This window comes from Bradysia coprophila, unplaced genomic scaffold (assembly GCF_014529535.1).
Source record: "Bradysia coprophila strain Holo2 unplaced genomic scaffold, BU_Bcop_v1 contig_348, whole genome shotgun sequence".
NCBI lineage: Eukaryota > Metazoa > Arthropoda > Insecta > Diptera > Sciaridae > Bradysia > Bradysia coprophila.
The window spans coordinates 243,019-263,040 of NW_023503606.1; the positions used below are offsets into that span (position 1 = coordinate 243,019).

The window sequence follows — 20,022 nt, forward strand, 5'->3', positions numbered from 1 at the left end:
CGACAAAAGTAAGGTCAAGTTCGAAAATGGGCATGGTAGGGTCGGCCCCTCCAGAGCTAGGGCCCTATAGGTGTTTTTCAGTCTTTCGACGATATCTACCGAAATACGCACGCAATAGCTACTTGTGATATATCAAATGAAAGGTATTGACGAGTAGAACAAAGTTGCTGAACATTGTTTTTGGGTAAGATGCAACGTGGGCTTGTTGGGAGGGCTCAAAGGTCGTTACTCGGCCCTAAGTGTTTTTCGCACATAAATCGAGTAAATCTCATCCGATTTTGCTAGATTTAGTTTTTTATGGAAGGTAATTGAATACCGAAAAGAACGTGGCAAAAAAAGTTTCAAATTTGGGCCCTTGGACTAAGGCCGCTACTCGGCCCTAAGTGTTTTTTGCACATAAATCGAGTAAATCTCATCCGATTCTGCTAGTTTTTGTTTCATTTGAGAGATAATTGAATGCCGAATAGAATGATGGCGAAAAAAGTTTCAAATTTGGGCCCTTGGACTAAGGCCGCTACTCGGCCCTAAGTGTTTTTTGCACATAAATCGAGTAAATTTCATCCGATTTTGCTAGATTTAGTTTTTTATGGAAGGTAATAGAATACCGAAAAGAACGTGGCGAAAAAAGTTTCAAATTTGGGCCCTTGGACTAAGGCCGCTACTCGGCCCTAAGTGTTTTTTGCACATAAATCGAGTAAATCTCATCCGATTTTGCTAGTTTTTGTTTCATTTGAGAGATAACTGAATGCCGAATAGAATGATTGCAAAAAAAGTTTAAAATTTGGATCCTTGCACTAAGGCCGCTACTCGGCCCTAAGTGCTCTTTGCACATAAATCGAGTAAATCTCGACCGATTTTGCTAGTTTTTGTTTCATTTGAGAGGTAATTGAATACCCAATGGAAAGTTGGCAAAAAATTTTGGGTTTCTAAAATAATGTCGTAAATTGTTGGTTTTATTTGAAAGGTACTTCGTACGGGCTTTCGTAATTGCGCTATGCGCAATTTTAAAAATTAACAGTTTCAGTAAATTTGACAATGCCCAACTTGACTTGCATTTTGGTAACAGACGCATTAGAGGGTTGTAGACGTATTAGGGTTCCGGGCTTATTAGAGCTTATTAGAGACGTATTATGGTTGCGGACGAAATAGGATTACGGGTTGTACGGGGCTAAGTCGCAGCAAACGCTCCGACTGTTCTGATGCCTTGTTTTTTAAATAAATGGAGTTAATTGAATCAAAGAGAATATTGTAAAAATTTTACGAGTGTCACGAGTCGTGACATTTTATTCACTATTGAAAGTTTTGTGAATGGGAAATCGAGGGATTTTTTTTCTCGGTCTACCAATAAATTTCTCATTTTACAAATATTTTTTAACCCTTTACCATTATAGAGTCGAAATTGGTACCAAAAACTAATAAAGTTCATTTATTACCGTGTCACCATGTGAAGGTATATTACGTCAGGGTGGACTACTTTTTTTACGCAAAAGTATAAGAGACATCTATCGCACATTTTTATTTTGTGAAAAAGTCCTCGTTCCACATTCAAAAAACAAACTTCGCATCTACTCTGATGTAACAAAAAGGCAATCAAACAGAATAATAGACAGCTCAGATGAGTGGGAAGTTTACGGCCAGAGCGAAGCGAGTCATATTTATCTATGATTTGAGGTTGATTGAAAATATTGAAAATTTAAAAGAAAATTGAAAACTCAAAAAGTGGTCAAAAATCATTCCACGCTCGATGGTTTCCAAGAAAAATCTTTCTGTCAAATTTTACTGTCATCTGCGTGGAGTCATTAATATAGTAAATATGTATTAAATGTGACAAGTTTTTATAAATACGTCAAAAATACATTTAGAAAAGTGTCAGTCAAGGGTCCTGACCCGCCCAACAGGTGGGACCTAGTCAGGAAGTAATTTATTTCAAAATGAAATTGAATTTTTTAACTTTTATGCAAATTGAAATTTTTTATAAGCAAAAAACCACTATTCTGCTCAAAATTCGCTTTTTATACTGAACGGAACGACGGAAAGTATGGCGCGTTCTATTACATTTTGACAGATTTTAACAAAAACTACTACTGTGTCCCATACCTTATCATGCTTATCATACTGAACTTCTTTTCTTTTCTTTTTTGTATCTAATGCTCTTTCTTTATTTTCGAAATGATTTTTGACAAAGTTCAAGCCGAGAAAAAAAAATTGCAATTATTGTCTTCCGCGTACGGACCAATATAGTTTTGAGAACAGTTCTTCTTCGTCCGGGTAAGTTTGCTTGAGATTTTCAATTTCAGCCTTCAGTCCATTACAGGTTAATATGTGTTCTGACGTCTGTTCTTCAATTTGACAAAGTGGACAAGTTGGAGAAGGTATTAATTTCATTCTGTTTAAATGTTTGTAAAGAAGGTCGTGTCCCGTTATTTTCCGAAAGTTCGCAACGTACGTTGGTCTATCTTTTGATTTCACAGTTTTATTGTTGATATTAGCCCACATTTTTCCATCTGATAATTCATTATTGTGAAGCGTGATTGCATTTTTTACGTTCTGTTTGATCATTGTTTCTGATTCATTGAATTTCTTGTTGCGTATTTTTGATTGTTTTTAGACGAAGTACTGGGGTCTTATAGGTTTACGCATACGTTTGTAACACGTCGAATTGGACTCCCTGAGTAAGGGGAAACCTATTGTATCCCATATATGGACATCTATACATAACTATATTGACCTATATTGAGCAATATACAGGCATGTAGGGCTATATAATAGCATATTCATCTGTGGAATGTTTATGTATAGTGAAATATAGGTAAATATAGCGGTATATAGCTGAATAAATAGGAATTTATGAAATTTGACTTCAGGGCTGTCTATATTGCCTCCGGCAATTCATTTGTTGATGATAACAAGGCAAAGAGTTGATAATGCAGGTGATTTTAAAGCGCGAATAGCATTTCAGTAGAGAAGAAAATGAAGTAAGAGAATAAAGAGTTTCACAATAAAGGCTTTTGATACGAATAGGTGTTTCGTACGGGTCGGCGTTAGCTATGTTTTATACGTAAATTTGCGAACGTTTTCCGGTAAATTCATTTCATATTTTTGATATAGTGAACCTATTTTATTCACAAATGAATATTTCGATTTCAGTCGTTGTTCAGTGGTCTTGAAATTATTCCATAAGCTGTTCGGGGTTCTAATAATTCTTTAGTATGCTTTCAGGGCTGCCTCTTCTCTTGAAAATTGTATTGTTTTTATATCGGTAAACATTTCCATTGAAGTGATCGGTGTAAATTTGACTCCACCGCAAATTGGTCTCAATGCTTTGTTTTGAATTAATTCTAGTTTATTGTTGACTGAATTACTGGCTGTGATCAACAGTTCTGCTCCGTACGTAAGAAGTGGGTGGATGTACATTTTATACGTCAACAGTAATGTGTCTTTCGATGCTCCCCATGTTGTTCCGGTCAATCTTTTCAATAGTTTGAGTTTGCTTTCAGCCTTATTGGTAATTTCTTCTACGTGGTTTCTGAATGTTAATCTCTGGTCTAAAATGATACCAAGGTAACATTGATTCAAGATTTCTTCAACTGTCGTATGATTGAAACTTAGATACGGTTTGAATGGAATGTCGCACATACTAAATATTTGGTACTTGGTTTTTTCTGTGATCACTTCCATTTGATTTTCGATTGTCCATTCATATAACACATTTAGTGCACAATTCATTATGTTTTCCATGATTTTCATATCATCACCCAGAACCATAATTGCTAGATCGTCTGCGTATAAGATAATTTCGATGCCAGGTATTATTCGTATGTAACACAGGTCATTGAGAAAGATGTTGAACAGAGTCGTGCTTCGTGCTTGAAACGGCGCCTTGTGGTACGCCTCTTTTTACTTGTTTGTACGACGTCGTGTAATCATTATAACGAACCGATATGAATCTTTGGGTGGGTGGGGTAGATAGATAGGGTGGCGCTTGAATGCATATGCGTCAGGCGTGCAACTATCTACCTATCAAGTGCTCTTTTTAAGTCCTCGTCTTGCCCCCGGGCAATGACTCTCTTAGGAGAGTTAGCTAAATTTAAGAGTGCGAATGAAGTTTAACGAGGACGTAGCAGTAGATGAGATAGGATTAGATAGATCAATCTTAAGGATGAATGAATCGTGAGCTGGAAGCCGGAAGAATTGGGGTTAAGGGACTAACGTTGAGGCGAAACAACACGATCAGGAAGCCCAAGGATAGAACAATCCCAGAATTCTTATTAGCTACTAGGTTAAGCTTTTGAAGAACGTCCTTGAAAAGACGCCAATAACCTTTTGCTCAGATAGGTTCAAAAGAATGGGCAAAGCTTTATGGAAAAGAATGTTCAAAAAGAGTAACACTACCCCGTCGGGCACTGTGTACTTTGATAGGCACTGTGGTCCCGGAACGTGCAGAAATGTGTGGGTCAGAGCTCGGGGATTACCGGGGGCGAGCAAAGTAAAGCTTTCATACTCACCAACCCGCAGTAGCAAGCGTGGTGTTTTAATGCTAAAAACCTTCAAACGAAGCCACAACGAATTATACATTGCCACATATAATGCCAGAACATTGTCGTCAAGACAAAAAATGCAAGAAATGGAAGAAGAGCTAGAAAAGATAAAATGGGATGTTGTGGGAGTGAGCGAAGTGAGAAAACCTGCAGAGGAATGCCTGAAATTACAATCAGGGCATACATTCTTCTACCGAGTGACAGTCAGATGCTGATGCACGGTGTCGGATTGTTCATAAACAAGCGGTGGTCGGATCGCATAACTCACACGAAAAGCATATCCGACCGAGTGATATACGTAAGCCTGAAGATAAATAACAGATACAGTGTCAAATTAATTCAGGTTTACGCACCCACGTCCACCCATGATGACGAAGAAGTAGAAAGATTCTATGAAGATGTCGAGAAAGCTCTGGACGAAAACCCATCACATTACCAATATCTATTCGGTGATTTCAATGCGAAGCTGGCAAAACGAGAAGAAGACTCCGAAGTTTCTATTGGTAGTTTTAGCAACGACCAAAGAAATGAGCGTGGAAATACTTTACTCAACTTCCTACAGCAACACAATTTGTACGCAATGAATTCAATTTTTTCAGGAAAGCCTCAACGGAAATGGACTTGGGCTAGTGCAGATGGTGTAACGAAAAATGAGATCGATTACATCATAACTGGCTGTAAGTCAACCGTTAAGAACGTTACGGTCCTAAACAATTTCTCAACAGGTAGTGATCACCGAATGGTTCGTGCAAGAGTCACGTTAAATACCAGATTTCAAAGATCACAACTAGTTCAAAAAAGTGAAAGGATTGACGTACAACGGCTTTACACACAAAATGAAGAATTTGCTACGAAAATGACTGCCGAATTAGATAACGTCAACAATCAATGTGAAACATTGGACGAATTGAATACCAAAATCGTCGATACAATAATGGGTTTCATGAAATCCAAATGCAAATCCGTCCAAGGGAAAGAATCAAAACTCAGCAGAGAAACGTTAGACCTGATCGCAAGCAGAGCAGAGTTGGTACAAAACGGAGGACGAGATTCGGTGGAATACCGGAACTTGTCTAAAAGTATCAACAAAGCAAGGAGATCAGATGAAAGAAAATATAATGTCCAATTGGCTCAAAACATAATTGAAGCTAACTGCAATATGAAAGTCCTACGGAGAAAAATGACAAACGCCAAAAAAGAAATCTTCAAATTACGAGACAAAACAGGAACGATCCAAACGGATCGAAATGCGATATTAAACATTGCAACAGAATTTTATGAGAATTTGTTTTCTTCAGCAAGACAGAGTCCAACGGAAGAAACCGAAGATAGACCAATAATAAGAAACGTGGGATCGGAGGATATGCCCAACATAACTGTTGATGAAGTCAAGACCGCAGTAGCCGAGATGAAAAACAAAAAGTCTCCCGGAGAAGATGGTGTTCCAGTGGAAGCAATTAAACTGGGTGGAGACTCCTTATTAAAGGCAATCACGGCTTTGTTTAATCAATGTCTCCAATGGGAAGAAGTACCAGAAGCCTGGGAAAATGCGGTAATTACATTGCTGCATAAAAAAGGAGACATAACAAAGCTGGAAAATTACCGGCCCATAAGCCTATTGTCAACACTCTACAAGTTGTTTATGAAAATCATTACGAAGAGGAACACTAACAAGTTCGACTTCTACCAACCTGTTGAACAAGCTGCTTTCAGATCTGGTTTCAGCACAAACGACCATTTGCAGGTGATGAGAACGCTTATTGAGAAGCGTCGTGAATACAACATCGACACAGTCTTGCCATTCATAGACTTCGAAAAAGCTTTCGATTCAGTGGAAACATGGTCGATATTGGACGCATTAGACGAATGTAGAGTAGACTCAAGGTACTCCAACACAATTCGATATGTGAACAAAAATCTACTTCATGTATAAAACTTCATAAGAGCACGGAGAAATTTAGAATCGGCCGAGGTGTAAGGCAGGGTGACACCATTTTACCGAAATTATTCACGGCGATTCTGCAGAGTGTTTTTAGGAAGTTAAACTGGAGTAAAATGGGAATAAAGATAAATGGAGAGTACCTGAGCAATCTCCCCTTTGCTGATGACATTGTTAGGTGTTAAGGAATCTCGCGCCGCGTCATTCACAATAATTCACAAAGTGTCATATTCCTTATACGAAATGTGTCAAAATGTGAATTATTGTGAATGACGCGGCGCGAGATTCCTAGCAACCCATTGTTACCGATAGCAGCGAATCTAGGTCAGGCTCAGCTTATGCTACAACAGTTAAGTGAAGAGGCAAGCAAAGTTGGCCTCAAGATGAACTTATCGAAAACAAAAGTCATGACCAACATCGGGGGCGATAGAGAAATCAAAATTGGTGACACTGTCATTGAACGATTCGACAGCTACGTATATCTAGGACATAAACTGAAGTTAGGTCTGGACAACCAGACTGCAGAAATAAGACGTAGGATTGGTCTTGCATGGGCAGCGTTCGGAAAACTCAGACTCATTTTCAAAAGCAAAATGAATAATAGTCTGAAACGCAAAGTTTTCGACACTTGTGTCCTTCCAGTGCTCACTTATGGAGCGGAAACGTTAACTTTAACAAAAGCATCTGAAGATAAATTGAGAGTGACACAAAGAGCCATGGAACGGAGTATGCTTGGAATAACACTCAGAGACAGAATGACAAATCAATGGATTCGACAACAAACCAGGGTCGTTGATGTCATGGAAAGAATAGCATCGCTGAAATGGAGCTGGGCGGGACATATTGCAAGAAGGACAGACGAACTTTGGACCAAAAAGATCATGAACTGGCGACCATATAAAAGACGAGCTATAGGTAGACCACCAGAGAGATGGACAAACGGAATTAAGAATATTGCAGGTACAAACTGGCAGCAAATGGCAATGGATCGTACGAAATGGAAAGAAGTTGAAGAGGCATACATCCAGCAGTGGATAGAAACAGGCTGAAAAAGAAGAAGAAGATATGAATCTTTGGCACAAAAAATCGCAAATGGAATGAGTTATTGATCCGGAGATTTTCATTTCGATCAGCTTTTGAATGAGGATGTCCCTAGAAACGAGGTCGTATGCAGCTCTCAAATCGACGAACGTGATAAGAGTTGTTAATTTCGCATTGAAACCGTCTTGTATTCGTTGACATAGAAATGCAGCTTGATCTATTGACGATTTATGTGGTTGAAGTTCTTTATTTAACCGATTCATTATCATTTTCTCATAAAGTTTGCAGATAATGGATGTTAATGCACTTCAAGCAAAAGTGATCATAGTGGTCAGCTGCAAGAAGTAGTCTATTTTACATGTAAATATTTTTCAGTGTTTTACAGTTGTGTCACTGTCACTGTCACGTTTCAGTACGTTCAGTACCCTATTTAGAGTACCACTCATGCTTGAAGTGTGTTGGTTGCTCACATTTTCTGGTGTAAGATCCTGGGAATTAGAAATTCAAGTCAAGCGAATAAGAAATGTGATACATAGATGGCGTTGCAATCGGATATCTGCAACTTTATTGTAAACCATTCGATTAATTAACAATTCTTCGTCTAATTGGCGAACTATTCCTGTAAATCCTTCACGTAAACAGAACAAAATTTGTGTGTAGTTTCAAATTGTTACTGGGGAATGGTTGCTAGGAATCTCGCGCCGCGTCATTCACAATAATTCACATTTTGACACATTTTGTATAAGGAAGATGTCACTTTGTGAGTTATTGTGAATGACGCGGCGCGAGATTCCCTAACACCTGGGGAATGCATAGAAATCGGGAGTTCGGTATCAGAAGTTGTAGTACATTTCCGAGCCAACCCGAAAATTATACTAGATCTTGACTTTGGAATCCGTTGGAATTTTGATGTCGGCTTTTTTGACGTTTCGTTATGTCAAACGATTTAACCCAACTTTTTGTAGCGGTTAGTTAGCCATTTGAACATTTAAAATTACCTTTCGATAATTGGTTGCTCTCCCGAAAAAACTCAGACGCAACGCATATTACATTGGCATAAGATGTACGTTTGGCAATACATGTCTTGAATCAGTGCAAAACCATTCTAATTAACTCAAAATTGTTCTTTTAAGCTCGCAAATGAAGTTAAAATGTCAAAGGAACAAGTCTGCCGAAGAATTTGTAACATTCGATTCGTCGAAGCTATGCTGTACAGTGCCGCTTTGCAGCTGTTGCTTCTGACTATATTCCTCGTTCTAATGAAATTCAGCATATTTCACCCGTTCAGCTGGATCACTGACACACTATCGGTTTTGCTGTCATTCCGGACGATTTTATGGTTCGTTCCACTGTTGGCCGTTGTACTGTTGTATGGAATATGCCTGGGAAATCAATATCTACAGAAGCCACAGTACTATCCGACTAGAGCGCTGTGGATCTATCAAACAACTTTACCGAATTGTGCATTTTTCGCCGTCCACATTATCTTCTGCATTGTCACGGCCTGGATGCATTCGAATTATTCGATTGTCAGCCGGGACAACCAGGTGAATTGTATGCCGAATCGGAACTGTGTTCACGAGACGTCGTTGATGTCGATCGTTTATGGTATATACGTGAGCTCGTACTACTTCTTCGTCAAAGGACCTATTGACACCACCTACTCCATCATTCAACAAAACGTTTACATGAAAACCAGATCAAGTCTGGTTTCGCTATTGGGCAAAAGCGTTTTGCAGTCGATCGGACCATTGTTCACATACTTGTTGCTGTATGTCGTTCTGCGCGGCTCAATCAAATATTACATTGCCGCCACATTCAATATGGACTTCTACGACGCATCGATATTCAATTTGACGCAAATCTTTTATCTGTGGATTTTGAGCGCACATCTGCTGTGCAACATGATGGCAATCACAACTCTGTTCAAAATATGCGTCGAAAAGTATACTCAGTTTCCCATTGTGGACAGTCCACTACAAACGGATGGCTCAACACTGACACTGAACGATGCACTTTCATCGGACATAGCTTGCATTCGAAAATTGGCCAGCTACGATTTATTCACTTTGGCCAATTCAAGCGATGCTACCAGACGAATGGAAATTTTCGCCCTATCGATGCCTGGTGGCCATCCATACAATTGGACAACATTGAGTGCAACATGCCTTCAACAGATGGACTCGTATCACGACCTACTATCCAAATCAATCGAACAAATAGTTCAAGATAACAAAACGAACATAAATATGAACAATCGACTGGGCCGACCAGTGCCGATCAGTGTCACCGTTGCCGATAAAGTTCGATTCCGTCAATATAATTCAAACTATGGAATTCGTAACATGTCCACGACTGGAGTCTATACCACTGATACGCCGGCCACCGAGCAAATCAACGACATCATGGGGAAAATAAAATCGCGTTATGCTGCCCTGAAAGCGTACATCATGAACCTTCCCGGCATCTACTACTTCTTCGGCGAGAAGTTTTCGTCGAAAATTGATTTTCATCTGCATGACGCCGAAACTGTTGCTTGGGTGTGCCAGGGACTGTCTTGTCTTGCCGCCCAATCGTTGAAGGAAGACAAATACGGCGTTGTGCACAATAGTCTGGTGAAAATTATGACGTCGCTGTTGAAGTTGAGAAAGTCGGCGGATAAAATCTTCGACACAAGGTTGGACATCCAATCGTCGCAATTGAAGTGTGTGCATTTGAGGAATACGCTGGGCCGTTGCCTGTTTCAGCTGTGCTCGACGTTCGAAGAATATCTGACGGATCTGATCACCGATCCCAACGAATTACAACAATTTATTTCCATTACTCGAAATCCAGAAATATTGAGTTTTAGCTAAAGACACTGCGTGGTACACCAGATGATGAGCATTTTGTTAAACGAATTTTCCGAAAGTAAATTATTATAAACAAACGTTGAGCGGGTTTGCTATTCTCATTCGTCGATGATTACTGTTCCAGCTTTGCCGCAGTTTAGCGAAGATAAAGGAGGTGAGTGAAATTCGATTAGCTTTGAACATTATGTTTGATTTCCATTTGGGTTACTACACAAGGCGATCTAGCTCGTAAGTTTATGTTTCGAAGGATGTGCCGTACAACCTAAGGAGAAAAAGCTCTAACGTATACCTCAGTGAGCTTCTTACATCATTAAACTACAATGTTGGTGACAGAATGAAGGTACTGATGCCACAAAAGGAATAAAATTTCAAAAAGCAAATTTTTATCGAAACGACTGTCGTACCTCACAAGCTATAAGAACTTGAACTTGCTCGGCACGACAGACCTTTCCATAAAAAATTTGTTTTTAGTGTGGCACCAGTTTCATTCATCCAGTTGGATTTTCAACGATGTCAGTTGTCAGTTGATGTCAAAAAAAATTCTTCGAAAACCGGAGACATACACTTTCCTTACAGAAATTTCTCGAGGTACACGAACGTACATGGTTGTATGGGGTGTCATTAGAAAGGTAATTTTATGTTGTTTCAAGGCAAAAGGGTCTTATGGGGATTTGGAAGCATCTACGACGAAATATGAGAAGTTGTTGTGATTAAGTGCTTTTTCATCGTAGAACTCCGTAAAACTCTATTTGCCCTGAAACAACATGAAAGTACCTTTCTAATGACACCACACACGACCATGTACGTTTCGTGTACCTCGAGAAATTTCTGCAAGAAGCATGCATGTTTCCACTTTTTGATCAGCAAACAAGTTTCGAAGATTTTTTTTTAATCAACAGACAACCAGAGCCAGTCAGGAAGAAGGGGAAAGTTCGAAGAATTTTTTTCATCGATCGAAAGGTGTTCCAGTTTTGCAGGGGCGGATCCATCTATGAGTGGTAGTCGCAACCGCCCGGGTCAGAAGGTTAAATTTTATGACTTTTGTATATAAAAATTGCAATTTATCAAAAACCGCCCGGGTCAGAGCTATTTTGAGTTTAAAACAGCCCGGGTCACAAATTTTTCTGGATCCGCCCCGGCAGTTTTGATCAATCAAATTACTCTTCTATCGAAAGGGCGCCTCCTTTAGCTCAATGATTTTTTATTCCTAAAATACTTTGCTGTCAATCAGATTTTACAATTCAATCGACACCTAAAGTTCAGTCAATTGCATCGTCAGTCAATCAATCAGAAAAAAATCCAAGCTCAAATCGACCACACTTTAACATAGTCCACTTGCAGTCCACTGTTCTGTCGGTTCCACGTACTGTTCCATTGTTCAACGTCATTCCAAAAATTCAGTTCCGCCTTTGGACTTGTATTCGTCCACGGTTTTACAAAATTGCCGTAACCATTCCGCGATGCGTCGGGAAAGTCGGAAATACCTCCAACGCCGACACCAATCGACAGAAAAAACTAAGAGAGGCAAGTGCAACATTAACATCAAATCGATATTCTGACATGCGAGTGAGTTACTTCTTTGTCGAACGGTGCCATAAATTCCCCGGCATACAACTGTGCCGAAACAGACACATTGTTCGTTCTTGCCAGATCCCTGAAACCTCCTTCGATTGTTCCGTAAGTCGCGCCATCAACATAAAGTTCGAGAGATTTATTTGTCCATCGCAACTCATATGTGTGAAAGTCGTCTCCGAAATGATGCTCATTGAAAGTGCTCTGAGTATGAGACAAAAGTTATTCAAATGACTTGTGTGTCACATCACCATGCCATCACCGTACATACCCTCATCCAAAGATCTCGGAATTTTTCACGACTCACTAACACAGCTCCACCCGACAATTTACGACCATCGATCGGTTCATCGTTTTTCGTTTTGAGATTTTCATTTCCGCGAATGAATGCCACTCGTAACTGTCCAGAGTTGAAGCGCGATGTACCGTAATCGTTTCCTATCGGCTCCAAGCTCAGTTCTAAGATAAATACAACGGAAAATTAGTTTTGTGAAGGAGTACGAAGACCAATCAGTGTTTACGTGGATGCAACCAGTCTCCTTTCGGTAATTTAGCTCGTATCTCCACTCGTCCATATTTGAACGTAAACGTTTGTTTTGTCTTGATTTTACACGACACCACTGGTGGAAGGATTGTGAAATGTTGTGCTGTTCTCACACACTCGGCTCGTGTGTCGACTACCGCCGTACACCTATCAAAGAAATAAATTTGTCAAAATGCAACAGTCGCTCTCAATAAGTCATTTGATGTCCAACACACCTGTCTGCAAAGTCAAGCGTTCCCGACCTTATCGAATCGGTTGTGAATCCAGGAATATCGCACAGAATCTTCGGGAAAATGTTAAAATAGCCGTCTCTCACATAGCAAATGTCCGGTAAATTCTGATACGATACAAATTCGGCGTCCTCAGTGTCCAGGGGCATTTTGACTCCATTCTTCCATGACTTAGAGAGACCAGTGCCAGAAAAGTGTTCCTCGAATATTATTTCATTCCGGCATACCGGCTTTCCTCTAACAGTTGTTATAGACGGTTGACAATCCAAGCCATCATCACCATTGTCCGGGCGAACGGTTGGTATGGTAGTACTCCGTGTCGTTTGCCATGATGAGGTGGTGCCTCTAGTCATAGGCGTCGGAGTTGTTCTTGTTGTGCGTTGTGTAGTTCGTGTGGTTGGTCTTGTAGTTGTGGTTCTAGATGTGGTTGTACGTCCTGTTAGGAACATTATTAGAATTCTTTGCATAGCAGATTAATGTTTCAAAGCATACTGAATGTGAACCGGAACTCCTGGTCATCTAAGACATATCCCAAACTTTCGTGTTGCACATAGACCCAAAAATACAGGATGTCGCCTTCCATTACTTGTCTGTTTCTATTTTCATAGGCCCAAACGCCATTTTTGGCTCTTAACACGTCCTGCCGAAGGTCACCTTCTTCGTTTCCAAAAAATCTTTTATTTATGTTCCCGTGAAATCCAAACATCGTAATACCGGGCTCATCTTTGAACAGAAGCCATTAAAAGAAATCAGAAATCATTAAAATGTGTCGACAGGAAATGCTTTACGTTTTGCGTTCTTTTATTTAACAAAAATTGTGGATCCCCTCTTGCTCAACAACATCAATAAATTTCTTTGCTCATTGGGTCTGTGTGCTGATGACTAATTTCGCAAATTTTGTGTAAACAATAAAATACGAATAGCTTTTGATGATACGAATCTACGAATGTATTCTTGATGAATCAATAAGAATATGTTGTGACGATAAGACCGGTACGGTAACCCTGCTGCAAGACAAGATATGAGTGATTCATTCAATTTATGTGTCGGATTCATTTCGTTATCATTTCGAAAAGAAACTGGTTGTAAGAAAAGAGATTTTCGGATCTTTGAGAAGAACAGTTATAGTGATGCTGCACATCAATGCAAATAGTTTGTAGCGATGTTGAACACTTTCCTTCATACAACAACACAGTAATCGATGGTAATTCGTATGATAGATCCTTTAAGGAGTTACAGATCCAACTAACACTAACCTTCAGGTCCTTAGGGGCCATTCAAAAATTACGCACGCGGTGGACGGTTAATTTTTGACCCCCGCACGCGTTTTTCATATAAAAATGTCTGATTTCTGACCCTTCCCCCTCCCCCCTTAGGTGAGTGCGTAATTTGTGAATGGCCCCTTAACCTTTTTCACTATCCTTTTCCGTTTTTGGATGGGTTTTCACAATAATTCTATAACCAATACGATGCCTTCCTAATCTTTGGTCACGGCAGAGTAAAGTAAACCAGGCAGGAGAATGGAGAAGAGGACGGAAATACATTCAAAGGAGGGACGTAAATCACGTTACAATCGTTTACGTATTCGTTCCTTGTATCGTCAAATCGACTGCTCTTGCCTGGTTTCCTTATCATAAACAAATTTATACCGATTTTAATATGCGATAGCTCTTTTGAACGGGCTCGAATAGTTCTAGAAAATAGGAAGAAATTTGACCATTTTAATTGAGCTGCAGCGCTGCAAAAAACGCTACAGAAAATGACAAATTTGGACGAAAATTTTCATCTTTCATCTTTCAATTTCAACAGATTGGGGTTCTTTGGAAAGGCTCGTCGAGACTAGGAATTAGGATAAAATACTAGGAAGTTTGAGATCACTGAATGGAAGAATTTGTAAACAAACGCTAAAAATGGGAAATATGTCAAAAATATCCTAAAAAGTCATGTCCAAGTCTTCAGATTTTTGTAAACGATGGCTCGTTAGAAAGACCTCGTCAGGTATTGTGAAACTGGATAAAGCTTGAAGTTACAGCGCTAAGTGAAGCGTTCGAAGATGTCTGAAAATCCGTTCTATCGTGATTAATTTAGTGCAGACAGTGACGTGCTTAGCTCGTTTCAATTATGTCAGTCCAAGTCTACATAAGACATTCGAATATTGCTCACAGCACTACTCCTAGCATGAACATTGAATTGACAAGTGTCAAATTTGGAGGTTTTAGTAATATGTTTTAACTCACACAACGAAAACAAGTCATCTATCTTTACAAAATCTCAGAATATTTTCTATGTTCGTGCTAGAAGCAGTGCTGTTTTCTGGTATAAGAAGAGTCTTTTAATACTACACATTCTTTTCGGTAAAAGAGGAGCACCACTACAAAAAATACCTTTCATCTTCATCTCCACTGGAGATTCTTCAGTGCACTTCAAGCGGAAGGAATTATTATGAATTGAAAAACGATTGTTTTGGAACCATTCCCGCAGCTCCCTGTTCATCTGTTATCAACATTTAGCTACTTTAAAAATAATCAACGAGATCTTGCATGTGATAGCAAATGACGTCTTAACATCAACGAAGTAAAAGATTTCGTATCAATCTGTTGAAAATACTTTAGAACAAAGGAAGTAACAGACTCCGTATGTAGCCATACTAATTTCACGCCTGTTGTTTGTAAAGATTCTCTACGCAAGTCGACATAAAGTAAGCACATTCTCATCACATTATTTGATGCGGTAACTAGTTTAAAGACATTGTCTCCGATAAACAAACGACCAATTCGACATTTTTTCATAACTGGTTCCCACTAATGCATCCATTTATAAATACGTAAGGTCAGACTGTTTACTGATAACACAATCAACACATCAACATTATACACACAGGAACTGCAGCTTTTAAGATTATCTCAACAAAACAAGCTGAAAATATATTTCCGTTTTCGCACACCAACCTGGAATAGATATCCGAAATCCTCTCTGCAGAACTTCCACATATGGTGGAGGAATCTCGTAAGCCAGATGAGTGTGAGCCAAAGTAAACAAAATGAGAACCAGTCCATAGAATGTAGTCGTCATATTTTTACACGCGCTGTTTGTATTACAATTTTTCTAAGATTTATACTCTGATATCACTTATCATCACTGATCACTGCTAGATGAGCGAAAGATGAATTGCCTGAACGAAGCAATAGTAAACAAAAATATTTGCCAAGTTTCAACTTTGATGTGCACAACTTGAAATCAATTCATCGACTAAGTGTTGTGAGAGAAAAATATTTATGAATTCAAATTCGATGTTAAAATGTTATAAAATAACCAGTTTTCGATTTTACTCATTTTACTGCAACGAGTCATTCTGCGAAAGACTTATAACTCATTGCAATAATATAGACTGTTAACTTGTGCATGTTCACTGATGTTAACATTCATCCTCTACCATCGTCTGTCATACAGATAAAGGTCTATAAGTTCACAATCGAATGTACGATACGATACAGTCAATTTGTTTGCACATGACTATGACTAGGTATGAACATCATTAAGAATTTGTTTTGAAGAAATTATCTCAATGTCTTAATTGCTGAGACGATCGATACGTCCTTGAACCTTAATTTCACGATGGAAAAATACAAGCACAACAGTTCTAGTTCATGTGCAACCATGATAATAGAGCTGGTATCATGGTTACCGCTGAGATTTTATGTTGACTTAGACATTTTTGAGATTTGCCGCCATATGAAAATGGAGCAGATGAATGACCTTTGTGTGTGCGAAAATTATCAATAAAAGCGACACGACACCGGCGACACACAGGACCATAGTGTTTGTTTACGTTGTTTATCAACGTGAGAGTTCTGAGATTCAAGTGCGCCGAAACGAATATTAAATATTAAAAACCGCCGGCGTAAATGTTGAAGAGGCTGTTCAGCACAATGAGTAAACGAAAACCGAATTTAGCCAAGCTGAAACCAAAATCAATTGATGATACTTCAGTAGCATCAGGTATCAGTAAGGTAAGATTCGTTTGTTTACCAATCAATTCGTCGTTTGTTTGTGCATATACACCTCTCATGTCTATAGACTGTGGCAACGAATTCAATCAACACTTTGCAATACTTTGCATACTCGCCGAAGAAAACTCGAAGTAAAATTAAAATCGAGTTTGAGCGGTCATCAACCGTTAAAGCTGAAGTTGTTGGTGCGACTGATGCTAAGAAATCAAAGACCGCCATTAAAACGGAAACTGTTGATACCGACGCTCTGAAGACCGAGGTGAAGCCAAAATCAGAAATCAAATCCGAATCAGCTGTTGATGTCCCGAAAAACGATGAGCCTGAAAGTGATGGAGAAAACAAGAAACCGAAATGGGAACCGAAGAACTGGCGAGAAACGTTGGAGAACATCAAAAAGATGAGAAAGGTAACAGAGACTCACCGCTCAACGCCTCTTCTAACATTACATACCTTTCACTCAGGGTCAAAATGCCCCAGTTGATACCATGGGCTGCCACAAGTGTCACGATGACACTGCCGATGAGAAGACACAACGTTATCACATCCTTATCGCCCTAATGTTATCCAGTCAAACAAAGGATCAAACTAATTTTGCGGCAATGCAGCGCCTCCGTGAGCATGGTTTGACTCCGGAAACAATTGTTTCATCGGATGTTAGCGTTTTGGAGAAACTGATCAATCCGGTGTCGTTTTACAAGGTTTTTATTCAACAGTTCAGTCACTGGACAGTTCATTGTGTTGAGTCTAACGACTGACTTTTGAATCTTTTCGCAGACCAAAGCCAAAAATATTCAAAAAGCTTCCCAGATCCTCATCGATGAATATTCCTCGGACATTCCAAATACTCTTGACGGTCTACTGAAGCTGCCAGGTGTAGGTCCCAAAATGGCTCACATCTGCATGGTAAATGTTGTCCCGGATTCAGCGAGCTCTGAATTTTAAAATATTTTCTTCCACAGAACACTGCTTGGAATATTGTCACCGGGATAGGAGTCGATGTGCATGTGCATCGCATTTCAAATCGATTAAAATGGGTTCCCAAGCCAACAAAAGAACCGGAGAAAACTCGAGTTGAACTGGAAAAGTGGTTGCCGTTTGAATACTGGACGGAGGTCAATTGTCAATTGGTTGGATTCGGTCAGACTATTTGCACTCCGACGAATCCGAAATGCTCGGAATGCCTCAATACGGAATGTCCATCGAGGAATGTGAAAAAATGATCTTCTGTTCGTTTTTCCTTGTTTCCTTGTTCCATCGTTGATGTTGAAATATGTGTCCAGTATACTCACCACATCTTTAATTTCATTTTCGAGTCGTTGTTGGGAATCTGTTTCTTTGAGAGCGTTAAATTACTGTAAATTATTAGGAGATTAAATCCAATAAACGTTGCATGCCATTTTTCAATCTTTTTCATTTTTCACTCCAGGAGGCTTCGGGACTCTGATTCATCGACAAAAAGTTTATGAAATTCACCAGAGCGTGAGCTTGGACTGAATTTCATTAATCTTTTTTTTTAGAAGTATTACCGAATGTAAAGCGTCAGTACTATTATTGGTCTCCTAACAAAATGGCTGCCAGCGGCCATACTGAATTTGAGTAGAAATCATATAAATCGGTAAAAAAAATACAAAGTTGCTGATAAATGGGAAGTGATTGGTTATGTGTGTGGGGTGTTGCTATATAATGGACATGGTGACGTAGGTGCTATTTGCAGACGCCTGAAAAGAGTAAATTGCCTCTCACGTAAACTGGTCCTATCATAAGAATGCAATTTTGGTGGGTTTCGTTTGTTTCTTTCGTTTTATTTGTTCCACACGTATTCCACCACATAGAAGTAGCGTTTGCTTTTACCCTTCTTCAATTCCACACGTACGTGTGAGTGAAACGACACTCTTTACGCTTCTTTTGTTGACAATATGAGGAACGCTGTGGAACAATTAAAATCGTAGGTTACCATTGCCAATACCAATTGCAAACTTAAATTGAGTTGAGTTTAACAGTTTTTTAAAGGGATGAATTGCCCCGAACTATTCTTCATCTGGGAGTCGAACTCTACCGAAAACCGCTTTCATGCTCCGGACATACATATGTTTGGACACACGATGTTCCATGGCTCCTTTATTAAGTCTACATAATAGTATCAAAGTTGAAAAAGAACGACTTCCATGAACTTCTTTTACTCCGGAAAACTTGGTTTTAATCGAATTTTTATATTTTTTTGTTTTATTGTATTCTTTTAACCTTAACTTAAATATTAAAAGAAAAAATTCACGCAATCTGTTGATTAGGAGTAACAACAGAGTACCGACACTTTCTGAAACTCAAAAAAACATTTTTGGTCTTAAAATTTTCTTGGGACTAAGCTGAGTTGGATCAGCTGGGTCCAGAAGCACGACTTGACATTTTTCAAAAATCGATCGACCCTACTAGTCACAAGGGAATGCAATTCCGGTTTTAGTACCGGTACCAACACCGGAAACACTCAATACCGAATACCGGTTTTGACCAAAAAATACCAGCCATTCATACAAATATATTGAAAGAATATTTTGTGCCACCGAGAATTGAAATACGACTCTTTTCAACATTCATTTTAGTGTTGTAAAGTGACTTATTTCAGCACCCGTTTGATGTGATATTACAACACTCAAAGCAGTGTTGAAATGGAATTTGTATGAGTTGTTACAGCATTCTTTTGAGAAAATGCAAAGCAATGTGATCGATCAAATTTGAAGCGTGATTGTTTACAATGAAAATTATTTTTTTTTGTGCTCTTGTCTATTTCAATTCTCGGTTGGCACAAAGCATGATGTGTTACACGTATTGTAATGAGATTTTCAACAAAATCAACATTACAATACTTGTAACGCAACATACTATTTAATGATTCAAAAATTTGGACTGCTTTTATGGTCAGAATAACATCGAAATGAAGTAGCAGTTGCTGTCGTATTATTTGTGAATTCTGTTTTTTTGAAATATAAGTTTCTGTTTATGCAATGGCTAACGAAACTTGCTCTACAGTGTGGATTCACTTCAGTAGAACTACTGATAAAAACATTGTCATTTATTTGATTCGCATGAAATCAATTAAAACCAAAGCACCTTAGCAGGGTAATAGAGGTTTTACACGTCAAATAGAGTAGTTTTTTGATACCAATAATACCATTAGCAGCCTTAATGGTAATTTTGCAATGACATTATGAAAAAAGGTATAGAAATATTCGCATACTTCGATTAAAGTACTACTTTACTTTTTTCTATTACCCTGCTAGGTGCTTTGTTAAAACTCAGGG

At 38.9% G+C, this 20,022-nt stretch overlaps 3 protein-coding genes across 3 annotated transcripts; 2 read left to right on the forward strand and 1 right to left on the reverse strand.

Moving 5' to 3' along the window:
- Nucleotides 1–8,433: 8,433 nt before the first annotated feature.
- Nucleotides 8,434–10,447, forward strand: LOC119079861 (nucleoporin Ndc1). The gene is made up of 2 exons (XM_037187938.1): nucleotides 8,434–8,581; nucleotides 8,652–10,447. The coding sequence occupies exon 2, from the start codon at nucleotides 8,670–8,672 to the stop codon at nucleotides 10,371–10,373; it is 1,704 nt and encodes a 567-aa protein (XP_037043833.1). The 5' UTR covers nucleotides 8,434–8,581; nucleotides 8,652–8,669; the 3' UTR covers nucleotides 10,374–10,447.
- A 1,104-nt stretch (nucleotides 10,448–11,551) lies between these two features.
- Nucleotides 11,552–15,967, reverse strand: LOC119079862 (beta-1,3-glucan-binding protein). Its single transcript, XM_037187939.1, has 7 exons — nucleotides 15,665–15,967; nucleotides 13,209–13,439; nucleotides 12,702–13,152; nucleotides 12,464–12,633; nucleotides 12,214–12,401; nucleotides 11,946–12,146; nucleotides 11,552–11,885 (listed from the first exon to the last, which is right to left on the reverse strand). The coding sequence occupies exons 1-7, from the start codon at nucleotides 15,786–15,788 to the stop codon at nucleotides 11,676–11,678; spliced, it is 1,575 nt and encodes a 524-aa protein (XP_037043834.1). The 5' UTR covers nucleotides 15,789–15,967; the 3' UTR covers nucleotides 11,552–11,675.
- Nucleotides 15,968–16,509: 542 nt separating this feature from the next.
- LOC119079864 (endonuclease III-like protein 1) lies at nucleotides 16,510–18,118 on the forward strand. The gene is made up of 5 exons (XM_037187942.1): nucleotides 16,510–16,726; nucleotides 16,794–17,132; nucleotides 17,188–17,424; nucleotides 17,501–17,629; nucleotides 17,686–18,118. Exons 1-5 carry the CDS (start codon nucleotides 16,622–16,624, stop codon nucleotides 17,944–17,946), a joined length of 1,071 nt encoding a protein of 356 aa, XP_037043837.1. The 5' UTR covers nucleotides 16,510–16,621; the 3' UTR covers nucleotides 17,947–18,118.
- The last annotated feature ends 1,904 nt before the right edge of the window (nucleotides 18,119–20,022 follow it).

Coding starts and splice junctions, on each gene's coding strand:
- LOC119079861 (XM_037187938.1), top strand. CDS start 8,670: ATGTCAAAGGAACAAGTCTGCCGAAGAATTTGTAACATTCGATTCGTC.
- LOC119079864 (XM_037187942.1), top strand. CDS start 16,622: ATGTTGAAGAGGCTGTTCAGCACAATGAGTAAACGAAAACCGAATTTA. Junction 17,133..17,187: donor ACATCAAAAAGATGAGAAAG/GTAACAGAGACT, acceptor CCTTTCACTCAG/GGTCAAAATGCCCCAGTTGA. Junction 17,425..17,500: donor ATCCGGTGTCGTTTTACAAG/GTTTTTATTCAA, acceptor ATCTTTTCGCAG/ACCAAAGCCAAAAATATTCA.
- LOC119079862 (XM_037187939.1), bottom strand. CDS start 15,788: ATGACGACTACATTCTATGGACTGGTTCTCATTTTGTTTACTTTGGCT. Junction 12,634..12,701: donor ACGCTTGACTTTGCAGACAG/GTGTGTTGGACA, acceptor TTTCTTTGATAG/GTGTACGGCGGTAGTCGACA. Junction 11,886..11,945: donor TGGCACCGTTCGACAAAGAA/GTAACTCACTCG, acceptor TGCCTCTCTTAG/TTTTTTCTGTCGATTGGTGT.